At 46.3% G+C, this 26093-nt stretch overlaps 1 protein-coding gene and 1 pseudogene across 3 annotated transcripts in view; one reads left to right on the forward strand and one right to left on the reverse strand.

The window, feature by feature from the left end:
- The window catches only part of RNF212B (ring finger protein 212B), a 46032-nt gene extending 25776 nt beyond the window's left edge, over window positions 1-20256 (reverse strand). For 2 of the 3 annotated variants that reach the window (XM_051822668.2, XM_051822665.2), the window contains exons 1-4: window positions 19999-20256; window positions 16639-16739; window positions 13698-13750; window positions 13067-13141 (exon numbers count right to left, since the gene is read on the reverse strand). In XM_051822668.2, coding sequence (XP_051678628.2) covers window positions 13067-13141; window positions 13698-13750; window positions 16639-16738 — 228 coding nt within the window. In that variant the 5' untranslated portion in view covers window position 16739; window positions 19999-20256. The remainder of the gene's footprint in view (window positions 1-13066; window positions 13142-13697; window positions 13751-16638; window positions 16740-19998) is intronic. The other variant, XM_017348204.3, reaches the window with a different exon arrangement.
- LOC100339018 (large ribosomal subunit protein uL15-like) lies at window positions 17494-17937 on the forward strand (annotated as a pseudogene).
- Window positions 20257-26093: the final 5837 nt, after the last annotated feature.

A 26093-nucleotide genomic window follows, 5' to 3' on the forward strand; every position in this document is an offset into this window, starting at 1 on the left:
TGCCTTTCAAATAAATAAATAAATAAATAATTCTTTTTAAAGAAATCCAGACTATGAACAAATCTATACTTTTTTCCCAAAAATAATTTAAAAAATTATAAGAAACATTTTTAACAGAAATTTAAGTGGCAGGCATTTGGTGCAGTAGATAAAATGTTAGCTTGGGATGCCCTCATCCCACACTGAGTGCCTGGATTCAAGTCCTGGCTCTGCCCATCTTGTGGGGAGAACGGTGTCCCCAGATGAACTCAAACAAAATTCTTGCCTCTACGTGACATAAGAATTCAAAGCACAGACATAGATAAAATGCAAGAATGGGAGAATTTATTTAAAGAGATGGAGGGGGAGCAGCACTGTGGTATAGCAGGTAAAGCTGCCGCCTACAGTGCTGGCATCCCATATGGACGCCAGTTCACGGCCCGACTGCTCCATGTCCAATCCAGCTCTCTGCTATGGCCTGAGAAAGCAGTGGAAGATGGCCCAGGTGTTTGGGCCCCTGGACCCATGTGGGAGTCCCAAAAGAAGCTCCTGGCTCTTCGCTTTGGATCAGTCCAGCTCCAGGCACTGCAGCCATTTGGGGAGCAAAACAGCAAATGGAAGACCTTTCTCTCTCTCTCTCTGCCTCTCAAATAAATAAATAAATAAGTCTTTAAAAAAGAGAGAGATTGATAGATAGAGTTCACATACATATGTGAATGTAGACAGCCCCCTGAGGAGAACAAGCCCCTTCTACCACTCCTGAGTTTGTGTTTTTTGGTGGGCTTCTAGAGGGCTTCAAGATGGGGGCTAGCCAGAGAAATCACCCACTGAGTAGAGGTTTGGAACTTTCAGTTCCAATTTCTCTTTCCCTTCCACATCAAGTTCAGTCACCAACTGCCAATTATTTAATTTATCATGCCCACCAAACAAAGGAGTTTGGAAAGTTTCTAAACTGGTGAACACGTCAGGGGCTGGGAGGGAGGTGTCCCTGGAGTGGGTATGGATGGCAGGTGCCCTCCCCCAATAGCCTGCCCTATGCACCTCTTCCACCTGGCTGTTCCCAAGCTGTTGTATTCTTTATAATAAACCAGTATTGTAACTAAAGTGCTTCCTTGAGTTCTGATGATTAGTTAGTCATCCTAACTAATTACCAAAGCTGGGGGAGAGGCACAGGAACTCCTGAATCTGTGGTCAGCTGGCCTGGAATGTGGATTGCCTTGGTACCTTATTTAGGAATGGCATCCAAAATGGGAGCAGTTTGTGGGATTGAACCCTTAAACCTGTAGGATTTGAGGATAACTCTAGGGGTTGAGTATCAGAATTGAATTAAACTGTTGGACACCTATCTGGTGTCAAGAGAACTGGTTGGTATCAGAAAATACCTCACAAGGGGCAAAGGACATAATAAATAGCTTAAGCATTATTCATTCTTTCACTTTGTAAGTGTTTACTGATCATTTTGTATCAGGCACAGGAACTAGAAATGCCAAGATCCACAGTAAGGGGTCTGTACTATGGTGGCTCATGACAGTATGGCAGGAGAGACCTGCTGCTCACGTGGGAGACCTGGAGGGAGTTCCAGCGTCCTGGCTTGGGCCTGGACCTGCCCCAGCCACTGCAGCCACTTGGGGAGTGAACCAGCAGATGGAGGCCCACTCTTTCTCTCTTGTACTCTCTCTTTCTGTGCCTCTGCCTTTCAAATAAATGATGTTTTTTTAAAAATAAAGAATAACCTATATGGTCTGTAAAAGAACTGAAAGGATTTAAATCTGTCTAATAGGTTAGGTAATAAATAACCCACTTAATAACTTGTGTTGGTACATGGGATACGAGGTAGCTGTTGTAGCTGAGGCTTGTGAGGTCAGGAAGAACTAGACCATTAAAACGGGACTATGTGTCACCCTGAGGAAGTCTGAAACCTAGTGACGGGAAACTATCGAAGGTGGTTCCCCCCCCCCAAAGATTTATTTATTTATTTTCTAGAAAGGCAGAGATAGAGACACACACACAGATCTTTCATAAGCTGGCTCACTCCCCAAATGGCTACAACAGCCAAGACTGGCTTAGGCTGAATCCAGAAGTCAGGAACTCCATCCAGGTCTTCTACATGAGCAGCAGGGGCCCAAGCACTTGGGACATCTCCTGCTACCTTCCCAGGTGCATTAGCAGGGGACTGGATTGGAAGCAGAGCAGCAGGTCTTGAAAGGGATGCCAGTGCTGCAAGCAGCAACTTAACTACAATGCTGGCCCAACCCAGGGGTTTTGAAAAAGTTGTTTTTAGGGGCCAGCATTGTGGCACAGTGGGTCGGGCTGCCGCTTGGGGCACCAGGATCCCATATGGGTGCTGGTTTTGAGTGCCAGTTCCCCATGGATGCACCTGGGAAGGCAGTGGAAGATGGCCCAAATGCCTGGGCCCCTGCCAAACATGAGACCTGGATGAAGCTCTAGGGTCTGGGCTTTGGCCTGGCCCAGCCCTGGTCACTGAGGTCTTTTAGGGAGTGAACCAAGGGATGAAAGAATTCTCTCCCTCTCTCTCTCTCTCTCTGCAGCTCTTTCAAATAAATAAATAAATCTTTAAAAAAAAAAAAAAAAGGCAGAGCAGATGTTGTGGCATAGCGGGTAAAACTGTCACCAACAGTGCCAGCATCCCATATGGGCGCTGGTTTGAGTCCCAGCTGCTCCACTTCCTATCCAGCTCTCTGCTATGGCCTACGAAAGCAGTAGAAGGTGGCCCAAGTTCTTGGGCCCCTGCACCCACATAGGAGATCCAGAAGAGGCTCCTGGCTCCTGGCTTTTGGTCAGCGCAGCTCTGGCCGTTGCAGCCAACTGGGGAGTGAGCCAGCGGAATGAAGACCTCTCTCTGTCTCTGTCTCTGTCTCTCTCTCTGCCTCTCCTTCTCTCTGTTAACTCTTTCAATTAAAATAAATATTTTTTAAAAAAATAATTTTTTAAAAGGCAATAGGAGGACTAAGGGGTAAGTTTTGGGTGTTCCAGGTGAGATGTTGCTTAGAATGCCGACATCACAGGCCGGCGCCGTGGCTCAATAGGCTAATCCTCCACCTTGCGGCGCCGGCACACCGGGTTCTAGTCCCGGTCGGGGCGCCGGATTCTGTCCCGGTTGCCCCTCTTCCAGGCCAGCTCTCTGCTATGGCCAGGGAGTGCAGTGGAGGATGGCCCAGGTGCTTGGGCCCTGCACCCCATGGGAGACCAGGAAAAGCACCTGGATCCTGGCTCCTGCCATCGGATCAGCGCGGTGCGCCGGCCCCGGCGGCCATTGGAGGGTGAACCAACGGCAAAAGGAAGACCTTTCTCTCTGTCTCTCTCTCTCACTGTCCACTCTGCCTGTCAAAAAAAAAAAAAAAAAAAAAAAAAGAATGCCGACATCTCATATTGGAGTGGTAGGTTCTAGTCCTGACTCCTCTGTTTCCAATCCAGCTTCCTGGCTCCTGGCTACAGCCTGGCTCAAGCCTAGGTGTTGCAGCAGTTGGGGAGTGATCTAATAAATGAAAGACCTTTCTCTATCTCTTCCTCTATCACTCTGTATTTCAAATAAATAAATTAAAAAAAAAAACTTTTTAAAAGGCATCATTCACTATCTTGGTTGTTCAATTTTTTTAAACACGAATTTTTATTTTTATGTATTTATTTATTTTAAGATTTATTTATTTATTTGCAAGGCAGAGTTAGAGAGAGGCAGAGCGAGAAACACAGAGAGAGGTCTTCTATTCACTGGTTCACTCCCCAAATGGCCGCAATAGCCAGAGCTGGGCCCATCTGAAGCCAGGAGCCAGGAGCTTCTTCCGGGTCTCCCACGTGGGTGCAGGGGCCCAAGCAATTGGGCCATGTTCCACTGCTTTCTCAGGCCATAACAGAGAGCTGGATCAGAAGTGGAGCAGCTGGGACTTGAACCAGTGTCCATGTGGGATGCCAGCACTGCAGTCAGCGGCTTGACCCGCTATGCCCCAGTGCTGGCCCCTCCAAATTCTTTTTCATTTTTTGAAGATTTATTTATTTGCAAGGCAGAGAGGCAGAGGCAGAGAGAGAAAGAGAGAGAGTGAGAGGTCTTCCATCTACTGTTTTACTCCCCAAATAGCCGCAAAGGCTGGAGCTGCGCTGATCTGAAGCCAGGAGCCAGGAGCCTCTTCTGGGTCTCCCATGCAGGTGCAGTGGCCCATGGACTTGGGCCATCTTCCACTGTTTTCCCAGGCCATAGCAGAGAGCTGGATCAGAAATGGAGCAACCAGGACTTAACCTGCACCCATAAGTGATGCCAGCACTGCAGGCTTTACCCACTACATTACAATGCCAGCCCCAAGAGGTTGTCTTTTATTGTATGTAAAGTGCATTTTAAGGGACAAGCATTGCGGCACAGTGAGTAAAGATGCTGCTTCAGACATACACACACACTGGAGTGCCTGGGATTAAGTCCTGCTTCAGCTTTCTGTTCATGTGCACCATGTACTCTGGGAGGCAGCAGAGGATGGCTCAAGTACTTGAGTTCCTGTCACCCATGTGGGAGACCCTGATGGTGTTCCAGGCTCCTGGCTTCAGCCTGGCCCAGCTCTGGCTGTTGTAGGCATTTGTGGAGTGACCTAGCAAACGGAAGATGGATATCTGTTTGTCTTTCTCTCTTGCTCTCTGTCCCTTTGCCTTTCAAATTAAAAAAAAAAAAAGTATACTTTTTTTAAAAAGATTTATTTGTTTGAAAGTCAGACTTACAGAGAGAGGGAGAGACACAGAGTTCCACTGGTTCATTCTCTAGATGGCCACAACACCCAGGATTGGGTGGCCAAAGCCGGAAGCCCAGGAGCTTCTTCTAGGTTCTCCCATGTGGGTGGCAGGGCCCCAAACACTTGGGCCATCTCCCATTGCTTTTCCCAGGCCATTAGTCAGAGAGCCGGATCAGAAGTGAAGTAGCTGGGACACAGACCGGCATCCATATACGGATGCCAGCATTGCAAGGGGCAGCTTTATCCACTATTCTACAACACTGGCCCCATAAATAAACTTCAAAAATAACGTGTATTTCAATAAATCCATTTTTTTAAAAGTAGATGAGGTATTGTATACTTTCCAATTTAAAAACTACATGCTTCTTTTTACATGATCTTTCATATAAAAGTTTTCCACATTACTCTTTAATAAAATATAGCTTTCAGAATGGTTTCACTAACATTACTTCAGTAGATCTTTACAAGAAGTAGGATGAGTGTCACTACTTCATATTACATATGAGAGAATTACAACTAGTTCAAAAAAGTCAAATTACAAACTGGCAGACAGATTTGGTTTTGAGATTTCTATTCCAGTTGCCACTTTATAAAATTTTATATGCATTGATGGAAAACCTCGGTAGGGAGGATTATTTTACTAATTTTTTCAAAAAGTATTTATTGAGAAAATGTCTGGCCTAGCTGGTTAAGATGTGGTTTGGGCACCTACATCCCGTATCAGAGTGCCTCAGTTCAAGTCCTGCCTCTGCTCATGTTCCAGCCTCCTGCTAACGTGCACGCTGGGAAACAGCAGATGATGGCTCAAGTAGTTGGGTTTCTGCCACCCACATGAGATAAGTAGATCGTAGGCATCTGGGCAGTAAAATAGCAGATGGGGGAACTAACTCTTCCTCTCCCTCTCCCTCTCTTGACAGAGAATAAAAGGGACACTTAACTTAGATACAGTGGTTAGAGAAGGCTCCTCTGAGGTCACGTGTAAGCTGAGATGTTACTGGAAATAAGAGATGGAAGTCATCCATGTTAATGATAACCAAAGCTACAGGGGTAGATGAGACTATGCATGAAGGTATACAAAGTAAGAAAAGCAAGCAGGGGGGCCAGTCCTGTAAGTGTAGCGGGTACAACGCTGCCTGCAGTGGCAGCACCCTATATGGGCACCAGTTCAAGTCCCAGCTGTTCCACTTCCAATCCAGCTCTCTGCTATGGCCTGGGAAAGCAGTGGAAGATGGCCTAAGTCCTTGGGCCCCTGCACCTATGTGGGAGACCCCAGAGAAGCTCCTGGCTCCTGGATTCAGATCGGTGCAGCTGTGGCCATCTGGGCAGCAAACCAGCAGATGGAAGACGAAGACCTCTCTCCCCGCCCCCTCACATCTGCCTCTCTGTAACTCTGCCTTTCAAATAAATAAATCTTAAAAAAAGAAAAAAGACAAGCAATCAGAATAAAACTCTGAGAAACGTAAATACTTAAGAGATGGACAGAGGAAGAGGAGCCAAGAAGAAAACTGAAGTTGATTATGATAGCCAAAGAAAGAAGGTTTCAAGGACAAGACAGTGGAATGTTCCTGAGAGACCAAATATGATAAGAACAAAAAACAAATTATCAGGGCTGGTGCTGTGGTGTAGTGGACTAGGCCTCTACTTGCTGCACTGGCATCCCATATGGGTATCAGTTTGCATCCCAGCTGTTCCTCTTCTTCTATTTTTATTTTTTTAACATTTATTTATTTTATTTGAAAGGCAGAGTTACAGAAAGGCAGAGGCAGAGAAAGAGAGAGAGAGATCTTCCATCTGCTGGTTCACTCTCCAGATGGCCACAACAGCTGGAGCTATACCTATCCAAAGCCAGGAGCCAGGAGCATCTTCAGGGTCTCCCATGCAGGTGCAGGAGCCCAAGGACTTGAGCCGTCCTCTACTGCTTTCCCAGACCATAGCCTGGGAAAGCTGTAGAAGATGGCTCAGTGCATGGGCCTCTGTACTTATGTGGGAGACCCAAATGAAGTTCTTGGTTCCTGCCTTTGGATCAGCCCAGCTCCAGCCATTGCAGTCACCTGGGGAGTGAACCATTAGATGGTTCACCTGGGGAGTGAACCATTGGATGGAAGGTCTCTCTTTCCATCTGTAACTCTACCTCTCAAATAAATAAATATTAAAAACAAAACAAAACAAAACAAATTATCCATTGGATTTGATAACAGGAATGGTATTGATGTCCTTCGCAAGAGCAGTTATAGTGAGCCAGTCTGAAGCCAGACTGCAGAGGGTTATAGAAAATCTTAGGTCGGCTGGCGCCACAGCTCAATAGGCTAATCCTCTGCCTGCGGCGCCAGCACACGGGGTTCTAGTCCCAGTCGGGGCGCCGGATTCTGTCCTGGTTGCCCCTCTTCCAGGCCAGCTCTCTGCTGTGGCCAGGGAGTGCAGAGGAGGATGGCCCAGGTGCTTGGGCCCTGCACCCCATGGGAGACCAGGAGAAGCACCTGGCTCCTGGCTTCAGATCAGCGCGGTGTCCCAGCCGCAGCAGCCATTGGAGGGTGAACCAACGGTAAAGGAAAACCTTTCTCTCTGTCTCTCTCTCTCACTGTCTACTCTGCCTGTCCAAAAAAAAAAAAAAAAAAAAAAAAAAAAAAAAAAAAAAAAAAGAAAAGAAAAGAAAAGAAAAAGAAAAGAAAAGAAAAGAAAAAGAAAAAGAAAAGAAAATCTTAGGTCAAGAATTAGACCAAGGGGGCTGGTGCTGTGGCGCAGCAGGTTAAAGCCCTGGCCTGAAGTGCTGGCATCCCATGTGAGCGCCGGTTCTAGTCCCAGCAGCTCCACTTCCAATCCAGCTCTCTGCTATGGTCTGGGAAAGCTGTAGAAGATGGACCAAGTCCTTGGGCCCCTGCACCTGTGTGGGAGACCCAGAGGAAGCACCTGGCTCCTGGCTTCAGATCGGTGCAGCTCCTGCCGTTGCAGCCAATTGGGGAGTGAACCAGCGGATGGAGGATCTCTCTCTCTCTCTCTCTCTCTCTCTGCCTCTCCTCTCTCTGTGTTGCTCTTTCAAACAAAAAAAAATAAAAAATAAAAAATTAGATCAAGTGTAGAAAAATACCCACCAGTGCACTCCAATGTAGGTTCCTCTCTGAGATTTTACTCAATGTGCTCTCCTGAGGGTCAGCAACAATGCTCACGTTGCTAATTCCAGGTCAGCAACAACCCTCCTGTTGCCAAATCCAATGAACCTTGCTTTGTCCTCATCTTGCTTCACTCTCAGCAGGGTTTGACCTCGCTGATTAGTTCTTCCTTCTGAAACATTGTCCTTTCTCGCTTCTGTGATAGCACCACTCTCTTTGCTTTTATCCCACTGATTGCAGCTCTTTGCTAACTTCTCTTCCCCCCACCTAATTGCTAGATATTGTGATATCACCTACTCACAAGGCTTTAAACACTATCTATAGCCTGACAAATTCCACACTTATACCTCAAATCTTGACCTATGCCCTGAGCTCCAGAATGGTAAATCTGTCTGCCTTCATGACCTCCCCACCTGGATCTCCAACAGGCGTCCAAAACCCAGCACATTCAAAATTTTATTTGCCCTCAAAACAGTCTTCCTAGTCTTGCTTGGTAAAGGATGTAATCATTCTACTCAGTTGTTCAAGACAAAAAGCCAGGGCTCTTCCTTGAGTTCTCTCTTTTTCTCATCTCCCACATCCAAATCAAAAGAAAGTGCTACTAGTTCTTCCTGGAAAAACATCTCTCAGATTTAACCACCTCGCTCCATTTCTACTGCCACCATTTTAACCAGGGCAATCCTGCTTAGATTTTTCCCATGGCCTCCTAACTGTGCTCTCTGCTTCTTTTCTTTCTTCCTTCCTTTTTTTTTTTTTTTTTTTTTTTTTTTGACAGGCAGAGTGGACAGTGAGAGAGAGAGAGAGAGAGAGAGAGAGAGACAGAGAGAAAGGTCTTCTTTTGCCATTGGTTCACCCTCCGATGGCCGCTGCGGCTGGCACAATGCGGCCGGCGCACCGCACTGATCCGAAGCCAGGAGCCAGGTGCTTCTCCTGGTCTCCCATGGGGTGCAGGGTCCAAGCACCTGGGCCATCCTCCACTGCCTTCCTGGGCCATAGCAGAGAGCTGGCCTGGAAGAGGGGCAACCGGGACAGAATCTGGCGCCCCGACCAGGACTAGAACCCGGTGTGCCAGCGTTGCAAGGCGGAGGGTTAGCCTAGCGAGCCGCGGCGCCGGTTTGCTTCTTCTCTTAATCTCTCTATGGTTCATTCTCCACACAGCAGCCAGATTCTCCTATAAAATCAAATACCAGATAATGCTATTTCCTGTGTGAGACTCTTCAACAGTGCTTCACTGCCCTTGGAAGAAGTCTAAACTCCTTACCACAACCACTAGCACCCTTATAATCAAGGTTTTCTTTTTTTTTTTTTTTTTTTTTTTTTTCTGATCTTACACTGAAAACCTTCCCTCTTAGCCAGTCTTAACATGCAGCCATTCACTTAACAAACATTTCTTATATACCTAATTTGAGCCAGATATCCAATTAGACATTGGATGGCTTTTTTTTTTTTTTTTTTTTGACAGGCAGAGTGGACAGTGAGAGAGAGAGACAGAGAGAAAGGTCTTCCTTTGCCGTTGGTTCACCCTCCAATGGCTGCTGCGGCTGGCGCACCGTGCTGATCCGAAGCCAGGAGCCAGGTGCTTTGCCTGGTCTCCCATGGGGTGCCGGGCCCAAGCACTTGGGCCATCCTCCACTGCACTCCCGGGCCACAGCAGAGAGCTGGCCTGGAAGAGGGGCAACCGGGACAGAATCCGGCGCCCCGACCGGGACTAGAACCCGGTGTGCCAGCACCACAGGCGGAGGATTAGCCTAGTGAGCCGCGGCACCGGTGATACCTGCTTTTGAAAGGTTCCTGGCTCAGTGAGAGAAACAGCCATATGAACAATAAAATAAATCAGTTTTCCAGAGTTAGGTATTTTGCAGTTAAAAGCAACATGGGATAGGAGTACAAAGAGCAAAGCAAAACTCTGCCTATGGGAATCAGGGAAGGCTATTACCAAAGAATTAACAATTACTGCCATACATTTGAAAGATGATTAGTAGTGGGTGTGGATGCAGTCTATATAACCCAGGAATAGAAGAAAGTAAGTCCAAATGGAACTCTCCAACTCCTTATAAAAAAACTGTAGGGGGCGGGGGGCAGTGCTGTGGTACAGCGGGTTAACGCCCTGGCCTGCAGCATCCCATATGGGCACCGGTTCTAGGCCCAGCTGTTCCACTTCCGATCCAGCTCTCTGCTGTAGCCTGGGAAAGCAGTGGAAGATGGCCCAAGTACTTGGGCCCCTGCACCCACATGGGAGACCTTGAGGAAGCTACTGGCTCCCGGCTTCAGATCAGCGCAGCTCCAGCTGTTATGGCCAATTGGGGAGTGAACCATCAGATAGAAGACTTCTCTCTCTCTCTCTCTGCCTCTCCTCTCTCTGTGTAACTCTGACTTTCAAATAAATAAATAAATAAATCTTAAAAAAAAAAAAAACATAGGGGGCCAGTGCTGTGGCGTAGAGGGTAAGGCCTCCACCAGCATCCCCATAAGCATGCCAGTTCGCATCCCGGCTGCTCCGCTTCTGATCCAGCTCTCTGCTATGGCCTGGGAAAACTGCAGACGATGGCCCAAGTTCTTGGCCCCTGAACCTGTGTGGGAGATCTAGAAGAAGCTCCAGGCTTCAGATCAGCCCAGCTCTTGCCATTGCCATTTGGGGAGTGGACCAGCAAATGAAGACCCCTCCCTCCCTCCTCTCTCCCTCTCTCTCTGCCACTGACTCTCTTTAACTCTGCCTTTCAAATATATAAATAAATCTTAAAAAAAAACTATGTAGATGTGAGCAGCTTGATCAACTGTTGACATAAAATACAGAATAAAAATGCCTCTGTCAGGTCATTACAGAGATTAAGGATGAGGACTAGTTAGAGCACAAATAGATACTTAGAGTGACTCTCCATTCATTCATTCATTCAACAATGCTTTGAGTGTCCACTACATATCAAGAACTATCTATAGGGGTGTGTGTGGTACAACAGTTAAGTTGCTATTTGGGATGCCTGTATTCCATATGAGTGTCTGTTCAATACCACTTTTTTTTTTTTTTTAGGATTTATTTATTTATTTATTTGAAACGTAGAGTGACACAGAGAGGGAAATAGATGAGAGACAGAGGGAAAGATAGATATCTTCTGTCCACTGGTTCACTCTTCAAATGGCCATAACAGCCAGCTAGTTCTGGGCCAGGCCAAAGCCAGCAGGCAGAAACTCCATCTGATCTCCCACATGCCTGGCAGGAGCTCAAGTTCTTGAGCCATCTTCTGCTACCTCCCAGGAGCATTAGAGCAAGCTAAATTGGAAGCTGAGTAGCGGTACTCATACTGGCATTCCGATACAGGATGCTGGCATCTCAAGCAGTGGCTTAACCTACTGTGCTATATAATGTCGGCCCCTCAGAGTGCCTGCTTCGAGCCCTCAGCCAGCTTCCTGCTGATGCACATCCCGGGAGGCAGCATATAATGGCTCAAGTAGCTGGGTCGCTGCCAGCCATGTGGAAGACCCAGACTGAGTTCCAGGCTCCTAGCTTCAGCCTGGCTCAGCCCCTGATGTTGTGGACATTTGGAGAGTGAGCCAGTGGATAGAAGACCTCTCTGTCCATCTCTCTGCCTTTCAAATAAAGTGAAAATAAATAAATAATTTAAAAAAGAATTACTCAAAAAGAACAACAGACAAAGCCATCCACATCTGTCTTCATGGAGCTTATATGCCAGTGTAGGAGTCAAGATGATAAACAAATATTTGAATGTTAGAGATATGATCCATGATGAAAAATAAGGCAGGCCAATGAGCAGAGAATGGTGGGTTACTATTTGAGATAGGAGAAGCAGTAAAGGTTTGTCTCAGGAAGTTTGGAGCAGACGCCTGAATGAAGCAATTGAGGTATTATTTGGATCTGTTATTTACCTTCACAGATTGGGAAAACACATTTTCAGACTTTGCTGACTTCATCAAACTGGCCCTCTACTAAAGTGATGATTAACTGACCCTTTCCATTTATTTTATCTTGATTATTTGACCATGTGTAATTGGCCCCATGATTAGGCAGGTTAGGATTCAGACTACGTATAATTTCTCCAGTGATCATTAACCCTGGGCTTAGGTATTAACCAAAGGTCTGGTCTTTCTCTTGTTCATGTGACCTTGCTTACATTACTCCTTGAGTCCCAGCTGCTTTTTATCTCCTCATAATATTAAACATAGTATCTCAAATATGATGACCTGAACAGACAGCTAAAGACGGGATGCAGCCAAAGCCTTAATTCCCCTTGATCTACCTCCAGAGCCAGAACTAAGGGGTAAGACAATGAAGAAAAATTAAATCTTCTGTCTCCAAGCAGAAAATAACTAAACATAATCTTCACATTTAAGAAAGGCATGTTTTTCTAAGAACAAGAAGAACACAGGGGCAGGCTTTGTGGTGTCATGGATTAAGACACTGCTTAGGACACTCACAACCCATACTGGAGTGCCTGGGATTGAGTCCTGCCTCCACTTCTGATTCAGGTTTCTGCTAATCTACACCCTGGGAGGCAGCAGATGATGGCTCAAATGCTTGAGCCCCTGCCACCCACAAGGGAGACCCTGATGGAGTTCCTAGCTCCTGGCTTTGACCTGGCCCAGTCCTGGCTGTTGCAGACACGTGGGGAGTGAACCCGCAGACCAGCTCCTCTCTCTCTTCCTCTCTCTGCCTGTTGCTCTGCCTTCAAAAAATAAAAATAATAAATACACACTTAAAAAAGGAAGTAGGAGTACAGAAAGGGAACAGTATAATAAAGTTTCAAGAAACATGCCAAGATAGGAACTCCATGAGGTGATAAAATAATCTTAGTGGAGGGGCCGGTGCTGTGGCTTAGTGGATAAAGCCACAGCTTTCAGTGCTGGCATCCCATTTAGGTGCCAGTTCGAGTCCTGGCTGCTCCTCTTCCAATCCAGCTCTCTTTTCATGCGCTTGGGAAAGCAAAGGAAGATGGCCCAGGTGCTTGGGTCCTTGCTCCCATGTGAGACTCAGAGGAACTTCCTGGCTCCTGGTTCCTGGTTCCTGGCTCCTGGCTCCTGGCTTTGGACTGGTCCAGCTCTGAATGTTGTGGCCATTTGGGGAATGAACCAGAGGATGGAAGCGTTCTCTCTGCATCTCTCCCTCTCTATCTCTGTAACTCTACCTCTCAAATAAATAAATAAATCTTTTTAAAAAATACAGTCTAAACAGAACTTTTGACAAAGGAATAAATGCAATCAGAATTTCCCTGGAGAATCATTTTTTCTTTCTCATACCTGAGAGATGTGATTAAAATACTGCAAAGCGGTCTCCACAGGGCTTCTGAAGAACATTTTCTCCTGAGGTTTCAGCTATGAAGACAGTAAAACACACAGTTGAGCATATCCACAATGGAACGAAATTAAACACTGATCCTTGAAGGAAATAAAGTAATAATTTTATCTTTTTACAACTTCTATCTGCAAATTTCTTTTTTTAAAAAATGATAATCTGGGGGTCAGCGCTGTGGCTCAGCAGGTTGATGCCCTGGCCTGCAGCGCTGGCATCCCATACAGGCACCGGTACTAGTCCCGGCTGCTCCACTTCCTGTCTGGCTCTCTGCTGTGGCCTGGGAAAGCAGTGGAGGATGGCGCAGGTCCTTGGGCCCCTGCATCCGTGTGGGAGACCCAGAGGAGGCTCCTGGCTCCTGGCTTCAGATTGGTGCAGCTCCAGCTGTTGCGGCCAATTGGGGAGTGAGACATCGGATGGAAGACCTCGCTCTCTCTCTCTGCCTCTCCTCTCTATGTAACTCTGACTTTCAAGTAAAATAAATAAATCTTTTAAAAAATGATAATCTGTACTTTGTGTGTACTTTCTACAGATCACTATTGGGATGTGATGGTTTGTGACAGGGAGAGAAAAACTTACATTATCAGAAAGAGCTAGATGCTTGCAGGCAGTTCCACAAACAGCACATTTTTCTAGAAGAAAAAGGGGAAAAAAGTTTGGTTTTCACAGAGATAAGATTAGATTTTCCTACAGTACATGATATCACTCAAGCAAGCTACCAAGGTGAGAAACACAGGATTCTTCCTGAGTTTAGAATGTCACTAATGCTATAAAAGAACATCAACTTAAGCTCTGTTCTCTAATCAGTATTTCCAGACCAGGATGTCAAAGCAGGAGTAAGGCTTTCTCACCATCCCTCCGCTCATCTCCTTCTCTATTTTAAATTCCCAGCTTTCTTCTGTGGGACAGAAGGGACTCTTCTAACCCTCAGCAGGAGTCCTAGGGTGCATTCATAAGGGTATCAGTGATCGTAATTTTAAGTTACTCTTTTTTTAGCTTGTCTTCCAGACAGCAGGCCCACAATGGGAACTGTAACAATCTCCCAGTCACTCCTGCCCTGTTGTCACTGCTAGTGGTCCTAGATTTCGCTTTGAAGTTCTCCTACTCTCATTCTCCAATTAACTCAACCTGAAAGAAGCAAAAATTAAAGTTCTTGCTCTTTCCTTGCAAAGTGAAATTTTAGTAGTGGTGCTGGTCACTAAGATAAATGCCATGTCAGTAGAAAACATCAAAAGTGGCATATGCTTCACAGAGACAAACCACTCCAAACGGAGCTGCTGCTACCAGAGTAAACAGCTTTGTTACACGAGCAGACAATTTAAAAGGGTCATGAGACTTACATGAACAAAAAAGCTTCTCCCGAGACTACCTAACCTCACTGTCCTTTCCTTGGAGACCACAGCTTTTTCCCACTCTGCCTTCCACTGTTCCCACATGAGCTAGCAAGTACATATCAGGTTTATTTAAGAAAAAACAAAACCACTACAGCTGTCTATCACCTACAGACTAAAATTCAGGTTCATTAGCCTGATGCATAGAGATTTCTATCACCTAGCACTGCCTTTCTCCAGTCATTTCTTACCTTATTTTTATACCCAACAATTCCAGTTATGTTTAGTTTAAAAAAAAAAAAAAAAGACTGACACTGTGGTTTTTACGATGTAATATATCTTTTTTTTAAAGATTTATTTTATTTATTTGAAAGTCAGAGTTACACAGAGAGAGACGGAGAGGCAAAGAGAGAGAGGTCTTCCATTCGCTGGTTCACTCCCCAATTGGCCGCAACAGCGCGGATCCTAAGCCAGGAGCTAGGAGCTTCCTTTGGGTCTCCCATGTGGGTGCAGGGGCCCAAAGACTTGGGCCATCCTCCACTGTTTTCCCAGGCCATAGCAGAGAGCTGGATCAGAAGTAGAGCAGCCAGGACCATAACTGGTGCACATATGGGATGCTGGCACTGCAGGCGGCAGCTTTACCTGCCACACCACACTGCCAGCCTCAGCACCGGCCCAATATAATATATCTTTACACACAAGTTCTCTTAAACTAGAATGATCTTACTTGCCATATTCACTTGGTAAACTCCAGTTTATTATTCAAAACCCTACTGAGATTAAAAGCACTCTACTTTAAATCACTCTTCTGGGCATTTACATATCTTCTAACTATATCTGCATTAAAGAAAAACAATCAACCTTGAAATCAACACTGTCTTCTAAGATTTACTAACTGTAAGAAGCTGGTCCAGGCCGGCACCCCGGCTCACTAGGCTAATCCTCCGCCTGCGGCGCTGGCACACGGGGTTCTAGTCCTGGTCAGGGTGCCGGATTCTGTCCTGGTTGCCCCTCTTCCAGGCCAGCTCTCTGCTGTGGCCAGGGAGTGCAGGGGAGGATGGCCCAAGTGCTTGGGCCCTGCACCCCATGGGAGACCAGAAGCACCTGGCTCCTGGCTTCAGATCAGCGCGGTGCGCCAGTTGCAGCATGCCGGCCACAGCGGCCATTGGAGGGTGAACCAACGGTAAAGGAAGACCTTTCTCTCTGTCTCTCTTTCACACTGTCCACTCTGCCTGTCAAAAAAAAAAAGAAGCTGGTCAAGGGAGGGAGGGAGGGCGGGCATGTTTAAAAAAAAAAGCAAAAAGCAGCTGGTAAAATCACCTATTCTCTTTGGATCAGTCTCTTCATTTCTAAAATGGTCCTACTAATAATTACCATCTGGGATTGTGGTGAGGAGTATGTAAAATTAGTACAAGGGAAAATGCTTTTTAAACTGCAAAGGCAAGGCCAGCGCTACGGCTCAACAGGCTAATCCTCCGCCTTGTGGCACTGGCACACTGGGTTCCAGTCCCGGTTGGGGCACCGGATTCTGTCCCAGTTGCCCCCCTTCCAGGCCAGCTCTCTGTTGTGGCCAGGGAGTGCAGTGGAGGATGGCCCAAGTGCTTGTGCCCTGCACCCGCATGGGAGACCAGGATAAGTACCTGGCTCCTGCCATCAGATCAGCGTGGTACGCTGGCCGCAGTGCGCCGGCCGCGGCAGCCATTGGAGGATGAACCAAAGGCAAAGGAAGACCTTTCTTTCTGTCTCTCTCTCTCACTGTCCACTCTGCCTGTCAATAAATAAATAAATAAATAAAATAAACTGCAAAGGCATCATCATTTCTAACCAAATTGATTTTATAGGCCATACCACTTCTCTTCAAATGGCTGATATCAACCAAATTTTCCCCAATTCCTATCTATTATTCCTTTTTTACTCTGATCAATCTTGATTCCTTGTGGTTTTCCAGGCTACAGTCTTCAAAACATTGACTAATATCTTTTGTTGTTCAAGTAACAGATCTGTTAAATCATTTAGCACCATTATTTATTAATGGATTCCTCCAATTTCCAAAATCAAGTCTCAAAGTATACAGACCACCATTGGCCTACTGGCTTATTTTTATCTTAAGTCACACAAAGAAATGGGTAATCATTATATCTAGGCTAAAAACATTTTTGCCTGAATTTTAAAATAGTTAAGCCACTCACCCAGAGTCACACACGTTTTACAGAAAATATGGCCACAGCTGGTGACAAAGAAATGTGCCCCATCTTTTCGGAAACACTGGTTGCAATGAAACCAATCCATTCTAGAGCAGATAAAGAGAAAGAGTAAGAATAATCTGGGCTATAATATAATTACAGCTGTTCCAAAATCTAGATAACAATGTTTGCCTAGCTTCTGATAATGCATTAGGATGTATAATTGTAGGTATTCCAACTGACTGTAACAAATCCATATATCCATAAAGTGGGGGAAAAAAATCTGCAGACTAGGCTGGCACCGCAGCTCAATAGGCTAATCCTCCACCTGCGGCGCCAGCACACCGGGTTCTAGTCTCGGTTGGGGCACTGGATTCTGTTCCGGTTGCCCCTCTTCCAGGCCAGCTCTCTGCTGTGGCCCAGTAGTGCAGTGGAGGATGGCCCAAGTGCTTGGGCCCTGCACCCCATGGGAGACCAGGAGAAGCACCTGGCTCCTGGCTTCGGATCAGCGCGGTACGCCAGCCGCAGCAGCCACTGGAGGGTGAACCAACGGCAAAGGAAGACCTTTCTCTTTCTCTCTGTCTCTCTCTCTCTCACTGTCCACTCTGCCTGTCAAAAAAAGAAAAAAAAGAAAAAAAATCTGCAGACTATGTTATACCATTTATATATATATATATGTAATATAGAAAATGTAAAAAAAAATTTTAAAAAGGCCAGTGACCTGAGTGATGAGGATCTGTGTGTGTTTTTCCTTTATACTTTGTCTGTTGTCCATCTTCTCTAGATTAATTCATGCACTAGCTTCTAATTAGAAAAAAAATCTTCAAAAATGAAAACAGCTCTTTCGTTTCGGCAGCCAATATGCCATCCAGACTGAGGAAGACACAGAAACTGTGCAGCCACATGAGCCACGGCCATGGCCGCATCTGCAAACACCAGAAGCACCCAAGAGGCCGAGGTAATGCTGGCGACATGCATCACCACAGGATCAACTTTGATAAACATCAGCCAGGTTACTTCGGGAAAGCTGGTATGAGGCATTACCACTTAAAGAGAAGCAGACTTCTGCCCAACTGTCAACCTTGATAAGTTGTGGACGTTGGTCAGTGAGCAGACACCGGTAAATGCTGCCAAGAACAAGACTGGAGCTGCTCCCATCATTGATGTGGTGCAGTCGGGCTATTACAAAGTTCTGGGAAAGGGAAAACTCCCAAAGCAGACTGTCATCGTGAAGGCCAAATCCTTCAGCAGAAGAGCCAAGGAGAAGATTAAAGGCATGGGGAAGCCTGTGTTCTAGTAGCTTGAAGCCACATGGTTCATTAAATGCTAGCAAATGCTTTTTAAAAAAAATGAACCATTCATTTCTTTAAAAAAAATATTTATGGGCTGGCGCTGTGGTGTAGCAGATAAAGCCACCGCCTGCAATGTGGTACCATATGGGCACCAATTTGAGACTCAGTTGCTCCACTTCTGATCCAGCTCTCTGCTATGGCCTGGGAAAGCAGTAGAAGATGGCCCAAGTGTTTGGGCTCCTGTACCTATGTGGGAGATCTGGAAGAAGCTCCTGGTTCTGGATCGGCCCAGCTCTGGCTGTTGTGGCCATTTGGGGGGGGGGGGGCGGGAAGCAGCAGATGGAAGATCTCTCTCTCTGCCTCTCTTTTTTATAATTTTTTTTTTTTTTTTTTGGACAGGCAGAGTTAGAGAGAGAGACAGAAAGGTCTTCCTTCCGTTGGTTCACCCCCCAAATGGCTGCCATGGCTGGTGCTGCGCTGATCCAAAGCCAGGAGCCAGGTGCTTCTTCCTGGTCTCCCATGCGGGTGCAAGGCCCAAGCACCTGGGCCATCCTCCACTGCCTTCCCAGGCCACAGCAGAGATCTGGACTGGAAGAGGGGCAGCCGGGACTAGAACCCGGCACCCATAGGGGATGCCAGCGCCACAGGCGGAGGATTAACCAAGTGAGCTACGGCACCAGCCACTATAACTGACTTTCAAATAAAGATAAATAAATCTTTAAAATATACATTTATTTTTGTTTGTTTATTTGAAAGGCAGAGTTACAGAGAAAGAGGGAAAGACAGAGAGCTCTTTCATCATTTTCATTCCTCAGATAGCCACAACCTCTAGGGTTGGGCCAGGCCGATACCCAGGCACTTCATCCAGGTCTTCCACATGGCTGGCAAGGGCCCAAGCACTTGGGCCATCTTCCACCACTTTCCTACACTTGTTAGCAGGGAGCAGCCAGGACTCAAACTAGCACCCAGATGGGATGCCAGGATTGCAGTGGCAGCTTGCCACAATGCTGGCCCCTCATTTCTTAACCAGATATAGATCACTTATTAGCCACTTGGGACACATTTTATCCAAAGAAAACAGGGTTGGTGATAGTAGTCATGTATACTTTCCATGATACTCTACAGGAACTCAGAATCATAGATATGGAAGGGGCTTGGAAAAATCACATAATGTTTTGTTCAGTTCTACTATTTTCCCAAAGATGTATCTAATGTTCACTGAAATTAAATAAGTTGTCCGAAGTTCCACCCCTTAGTTAGTGGTTACTCTGGGACTGGAAACCAAGTCTCTTGATTTCTCTGTGCAAAGTTCTTGTTTCCATGTGAAATGGCCTTTGTGTTATCCATGGTAACCATATATCCTGCATCTTTTGTCAATATCAATTTAATATAATTTGTTAAATACAAAGTAAATGTGACTTTGTTGAATTTTTTTAAATTGACATATCAAAAATACATAAAATTTAGTTTATGCTTAATTAAATCATGTTTAACTTACCGAATATGCTATTTAAGAATATAATATAGTATAAAAAAGAATATAATATTTATTTGCTTGATGTCCTTTAAAATTAAATTGAAAAAATAATTAAAACAGAAGGGGCTTTTTTCCCATATCTTCTCCCTTAAAAAAATATTAAGTGGTTTAAGAACTAAGTGCTAAATGAATGGGAACTGATTTGCACCACAGTTTAACAATTTTGTCAAGTTAGCCAAGATTTACGTTGAAAACTTACTGCACAAGCAGCCCAATGCAAGGGCATTCCATAGTGCCACGAGCTGCAGATTTTGATCTGTTGCTTAAAGAACTACTTAAGAGGCTCCCCTATCTAATGCCCTGGTTTGCTGAGGGCAGCATCAGCAATTCAATCAAATAGGCTGGACAGGTGAATCCCATATAAGGCGGCCAATTAACAGGATAAGCCGACTCCCCGAAAGCAAAATTTTCCCGTTTTTTGGGGGTGGTGCGAGTTCAGCTATCTCAAATTTCCCAGAGATTCTTTTTTCAGCTCCCTTTCCTACCCGCTAGGTCGCTTTGATTCAGAAGACCTCAGATCTTACGGAAATCACCCACCTCTACTCACGAAGAGCTGGAAATGGCGGGAAATAAGTAGCCAGCCCGGAACCAGGAAGAGAGGAGACTGGGTGTGTCCGGCAGCAGCGTGCGCGCGGAGTGGGCGGGGTCTAAGGCGTGCGTATGTGCGCGTGCGCAAGCGTGGGACGGGGCCGACAACGTGTTATGGGCGGGAGAGAAGCCGGGAAGGTTATTACACCCCTGGGAAAGTTTGTATTATTTGAAGTTGGAGACAACTAGTTGGACGGAAGGTGGCTTTGGAGGTTAGTGTGTTTTCCTTACTTATACATAAGAACCGTATCTAAGGCCCCATAATTGTCATTGATCTTGGCACCACCTGCCCTTAAGTGTGTGCAGTCTCGGAAAAGTGAATAAAAAAAAAGGGAAAAAAAATCTTGCGGGTAATCAGGGGACCCGATCATTATTATCACATAACTGAACCACCTCAAGCTGTGTCGCTTTTACTGAGAATCAGGCTGCAACGATTCCCACCAACGTGGTTTCTTTCTTTCTTTTTTTAAGATTTATTAGTTGAAAGGCAGAGTTAGAGAGGGAGAGAGAGAAAGCGAGCTTCCATCCGCTGGTTCACTCCCTGTGTGGCCATAACCGCCAGGGCTGGGCCAGGCAGAAGCCAGTAGCTAAGGAGTTTCATGCAGATCTCCCGAGTGGGTGGCAGGGCCCCAAACGTCTTCTGCTGCCTTCCCAGGCACATTAGCAGAGAGCTGGATTAAAAGTGGAGCAGCAGGGACACCAACCAGCTTGTGGCAAGCAGTGGCTTAACCCACTACGCCAGCCCCTAAACATGGTTTCTGACAACAGGTGACTAGACATAGATTTTTTTTTTTTAATGGTTTTTTTTTTTTTTTTTTTTTTTTTTTTTTTTGACAGGCAGAGTGGACAGTGAGAGAGAGAGACAGAGAGAAAGGTCTTCCTTTGCCGTTGGTTCACCCTCCAATGGCCGCCGCAGCCGGCACACCACGCTGATCCGATGGCAGGAGCCAGGAGCCAGGTGCTTTTCCTGGTCTCCCATGGGGTGCAGGGCCCAAGCACCTGGGCCATCCTCCACTGCACTCCCTGGCCATAGCAGAGAGCTGGCCTGGAAGAGGGGCAACCAGGACAGAATCCGGCGCCCTGACCGGGACTAGAACCCGGTGTGCCGGCGCCGCTAGGTGGAGGATTAGCCTAGTGAGCCGCGGCGCCAGCCTAGACATAGATTTGATGATGCTGTTATCTGTTCTGTTACGAAGCGCTGGTGCTTCATGGTGGTGAATGAGTCAGGCAGGTCCAAGGTCCAAGTAGAGTACAAGAGAGAAGTTTTCATGAAAACTAAGTGTCCTCTCTGGGTCTGACAAAGAGTAAGGAAATCATACAAGGATACTGGGGAAGACTGTGTTCAGGGTGTCTGCTTCCTCTAATGACTCTCAGCATGTGCGGAGACCCATCATGTGCTGCCTTCCTGGGTGCATTAGTTGGAAGGGGAGAAGCTAGGACTTGAACTAGACTGTCTATTATGGACCGTGGGTGTCCCAAGACACAGCGTAACCCACTGCATCACAACACTCACTACCCTTTTCATATTGATGACAGTGACATCTTCAACATCTTTGCTGTGGGTAACAGTATAGGAAAAGAGAACAAAATTGCCATGACTAATGACGAAAGCCATTAGAGCAAATAAAAAGGAGTGTAGTGGGGCCAGTGTTGTGGCATAACGGGTAAGGCCGCGACCTGTAGTGCTGGCATTCGTATGGGTGCCGGTTCAAGTCCTGGCTGCTCCACTTCCAATCCAACCCTCTGCTATGGCCTGGGAAAGCAGTAGAAGATGGCCAAGTCTCCCCTACACCCACATGGTAGATCCAGAGGAAGCTCCTGCCTCCTGGCTTCGAATGGGTGCAGCTCCAGCCATTACGGCCATCTGGGGAGTGAACCAATGGATGGAAGACCTCTCTCTCTCTCTGCCTCTCCTTCCCTCTCTGTGTAACGCTGACTTTCAAATAAATAAATCAGTCTTTTAAAAATGTACAGTTTGGCACATGCTCAATCAGACTTAACCCTAATGGTAGAGTTAGAAACGTGCCAGGGGATTCCAATTCAATCCCATCAAGGTGGCATGTACCAGTGCCATCTCACTAGTCAAAGTGATCAGTTTCACTTCATAATTGATCATAATGATAGGATTAAGAGTCAAAGGGATCACATAAACAAGACTAGTGTCTACTAATACTAATTGATACAATTAAAAAGGAGAGAACAATCCAACATGGGAAGTGGGATACACAGCAGACTCATAGAATGGCAGATGTCCTAAATAGCACTCTGGCCTCAGAATCAGCCCTTAAGGCATTCAGATCTGGCTAAAAAGCCCATGAGAAGCCGGTGCTGCGGCTCACTAGGCTAATCCTCCACCTAGCGGCGCCAGCACACCGGGTTCTAGTCCTGGTCGGGGCGCCGGATTCTTTCCCAGTTGCCCCTCTTCCAGGCCAGCTCTCTGCTGTGGCCAGGGAGTGCAGGGGAGGATGGCCCAAGTCCTTGGGCCCTGCACCCGCATGGGAGACCGGGAGAAGCACCTGGCTCCTGCCTTCAGATCAGCGCGGTGTGCTGGCTGCAGCGGCCATTGGAGGGTGAACCAACAGCAAAAGGAAGACCTTTCTCTCTGTCTCTCTCTCTCACTGTCCACTCTGCCTGTCAAAAAAAAAAAAAAAAAAAAGCCCATGAGAGTATTTCAGGAATGGAAAGCCAAGACACTGTGGCACACACACACACACACACAAAAAAAACTAAATGAAAGATCTCTGAGAGTGAGATCCCAGTGGAAAGAACAGGCCATCAAAGAAGGAGGTACCTTTCTCTGAAGGGAGGAGAGAACTTCCACTTTAACTATGACCTTGTCTAAATAAGATTGGAGTTGGCGAATTCAAAAGGCTTCTGTAGCCTTGGCAATTCATGACAAGAGCCTAGGGAGATTACTGACGCCATAAACAAGAGTGTCAACAAAAGGAGTCACTGTGCACTTACTCCCCGTGTAGGATCTCTGTCCTTAATATGTTGTACTATGTGAATTAATGGCATAACTAGTACTCAAACAGTACTTTATACTTTGTGTTTCTGTGTGGGTGCAAACTGTTGAAATCTTTACTTAGTATATACTAAATTGATCTTCTGTATGTAAAGATAATTGAAAATGACTCTTGATGTGAATGGGATGGAAGAGGGAGTAGGAGATGGGATGGTTGTGGGTGGGAGGGAGGTTATGGGAGGAAAAAGCCTCTATAATCCAAAAGTTGTACTTTGGAAATTTATATTTATTAAATAAAAGTTTAAATAAATAGGCCGGCGCCGCGGCTCACTAGGCTAATCCTCCGCCTAGCGGCGCCGGCACACCGGGTTCTAGTCCCGGTCGGGGCGTCGGATTCTGTCCCGGTTGCCCCTCTTCCAGGCCAGCCCTCTGCTGTGGCCCGGGAGTGCAGTGGAGGATGGCCCAGGTGCTTGGGCCCTGCACCCCATGGGAGACCAGGAAAAGTACCTGGCTCCTGGCTCCTGCCATCGGATCAGCGCGGTGCGCCAGCCGCAGCGCGCCGGCCGCGGCGGCCATTGGAGGGTGAACCAACGGCAAAGGAAGACCTTTCTCTCTGTCTCTCTCTCTCACTGTCCACTCTGCCTGTCAAAAAAAAAAAAAAAAAAAAAAAAAAGTTTAAATAAATAAAAGGGGGTGGTGAGAAGAGTGGCATTGTCTTTCCAATTTTGTAATATTTTACTACCTAGTTTAGTAAAAAGCAGGTGGAGTTGCATATTTGCTTCTGCTTAACACTGTTGCCATGTGCTCTTTTGATTGAAGTGTATAAGGGAGATCTGGACTTACCTAAATATGTCGTTGGAAAAGAGTGCTATTTTAATGGCCTTTTCAAATAATTGTGAACATTTTTCTTTGAGACTATGCTAGAATTCAGGATATGGGAGTTCAATAAGAGGTAATTGCAATATGTGATCTGAAGACATATCAATGAATTTTTATACTATTATATTAAATTAAATCCACTGGGCTAGCTTGCACTTTAAATGGATCCTTTACCCACATGTGATTTGTGTAACATCATTCACATTTAAACCAGATTGGTCATTTGGGAAATATTGGTTCACTGAGTCGTTGACATTTGTTTCATGCAATGTTAGATATACACTTCACCATACTATATATATATATATATATATTTTTTTTTTTTTTTTGACAGGCAGGGTGGACTGTGAGAGAGAGAGACAGAGAGAAAGGTCTTCCTTTTGCCATTGGTTCACCCTCCAATGGCCACCGTGGCCGCTGCGCTGCGGCCGGTGCACCGCGCTGATCCGAAGGCAGGAGCCAGGTGCTTCTCCTGGTCTCCCATGGGGTGCAGGGTCCAAGCACTTGGACCATCCTCCCCTGCACTCCCTGGCCACAGCAGAGAGCTGGCCTGGAAGAGGGGCAACTGGGAAAGAATCTGGCGCCCCGACCGGGACTAGAACCCAGTGTGCTGGCGCCACTAAGCGGAGGATTAGCCTGTTGAGCCACGGCGCCGGCCTCTTCAATATACAATATTTAAAAATTGGTTTTGTTGCCGGTGCCACAGCTCACTAGGTTAATCCTCCGCCTTGCGGCGCCCGCACACCAGCTTCTAATCCCGGTCGGGGCGCCGGATTCTGTCCCGGTTGCCCCTCTTCCAGGCCAGCTCTCTGCTGTGGCCAGGGAGTGCAGTGGAGGATGGCCCAAGTACTTGGGTCCTGCACCCCATGGAAGACCAGGATATCAGTGCAGTGCGCTGGCTGCAGCGCGCCGGCCGCGGTGGCCATTGGAGGGTGAACCAACGGTAAAGGAAAAACTTTCTCTCTGTCTCTCTCACTGTCCACTCTGCCAGTCAAAAAAAAAAAAATGGTTTTGTTAATATCACTGCTGTCTCATCAGATAAATATTTTGAGCATTGGGAAGCTGTGAAGCTCGCAGTCACAGACACAAGCTTTCCAGAATTCTGATTTTCACTGGAAAGCTTGAATTTTGTCATTAGCCACAAATATCGTCACTTGTTTTCCTTGAAATGATAGGCTCACTTTGTTTATTTTTTTAAAGAGTTATTTATTTATTTGAAAATCAAAGTTACAGACAGGCAGAGAGAGAGAGAGGGAGAGAGAGGCCTTCCATCTCTCTCTGGGGAGGTCATCACTCCCCAGATGACCACAACAGCCAGAGCTGAGCTGCTCCAAAGCCAGGAGCCAGGAGCTTCTTCCGGGTCTCCCACAAGGATGCAGGGCCCCAAGGACTTGGGCCATCTTCCACTGCTTTCGCAGGCCATAGCAGAGAGCTGGATTAGAAGAGGAGCAGCTGGGACTCGAACCAGCACCTGTATGGGATTCCAGCACTGCAGGCAGGGACTTTACCCACTACGCCACAGCGCCGGCCCCATCATTTTGTTTATTTTTAAGAAAATGTCTACCAGATGCCTGTCTGAATAGCCATAATTTGTTGTGTTGTTGTTGTTGTTCTAAGATTTCTTTATTTGAAAGAGTAACAGAGAGAGAGGGAGACACATACACGCACATGTACACACAGAGAGCAAGAGCGTTTCCATCCTTTGGTTCATTTTCAAAGTGGCTGCAACAGCCAGGGCTGGGCCAGACAGAGCCAGAAGCCTGGAACTCCATTTAAGTCTCCATGTAGGTGGCAGAGACCCCAGTAGTTGGACCATCGTCTGCTGCTGTCCCAAGATCATCAGCAGGAGCCAGATTGGAAATGGGACAATCAAGACTGAAACCAGCTCTCCAACATGGATCTTTTTACAGTGTCTATTTATTATGTAATGCTTCTTAGAATCTTATAGTACAATCTGGGAAGTGAACCATCAGATGGAAGACCTCTCTCTCTCTCTCTCTCTCTCTCTGCCTCTCCTCTCTCTGTGTAACTCTGACTTTCAAATAAGTAAATAAATCTTTAAAAAATTTATTAAAAAAAGAAATCTTATAATACATATAAATATATGCAGCCAATTAAAAATATATAAATTATGGGGCCGGCGCTGTGGTGTGGTGGGTGAGGCTGCCACTTGCAGTGCTGGCATCCTGTATGGTCACCA

This window comes from Oryctolagus cuniculus, chromosome 12, assembly GCF_964237555.1.
Source record: "Oryctolagus cuniculus chromosome 12, mOryCun1.1, whole genome shotgun sequence".
NCBI lineage: Eukaryota > Metazoa > Chordata > Mammalia > Lagomorpha > Leporidae > Oryctolagus > Oryctolagus cuniculus.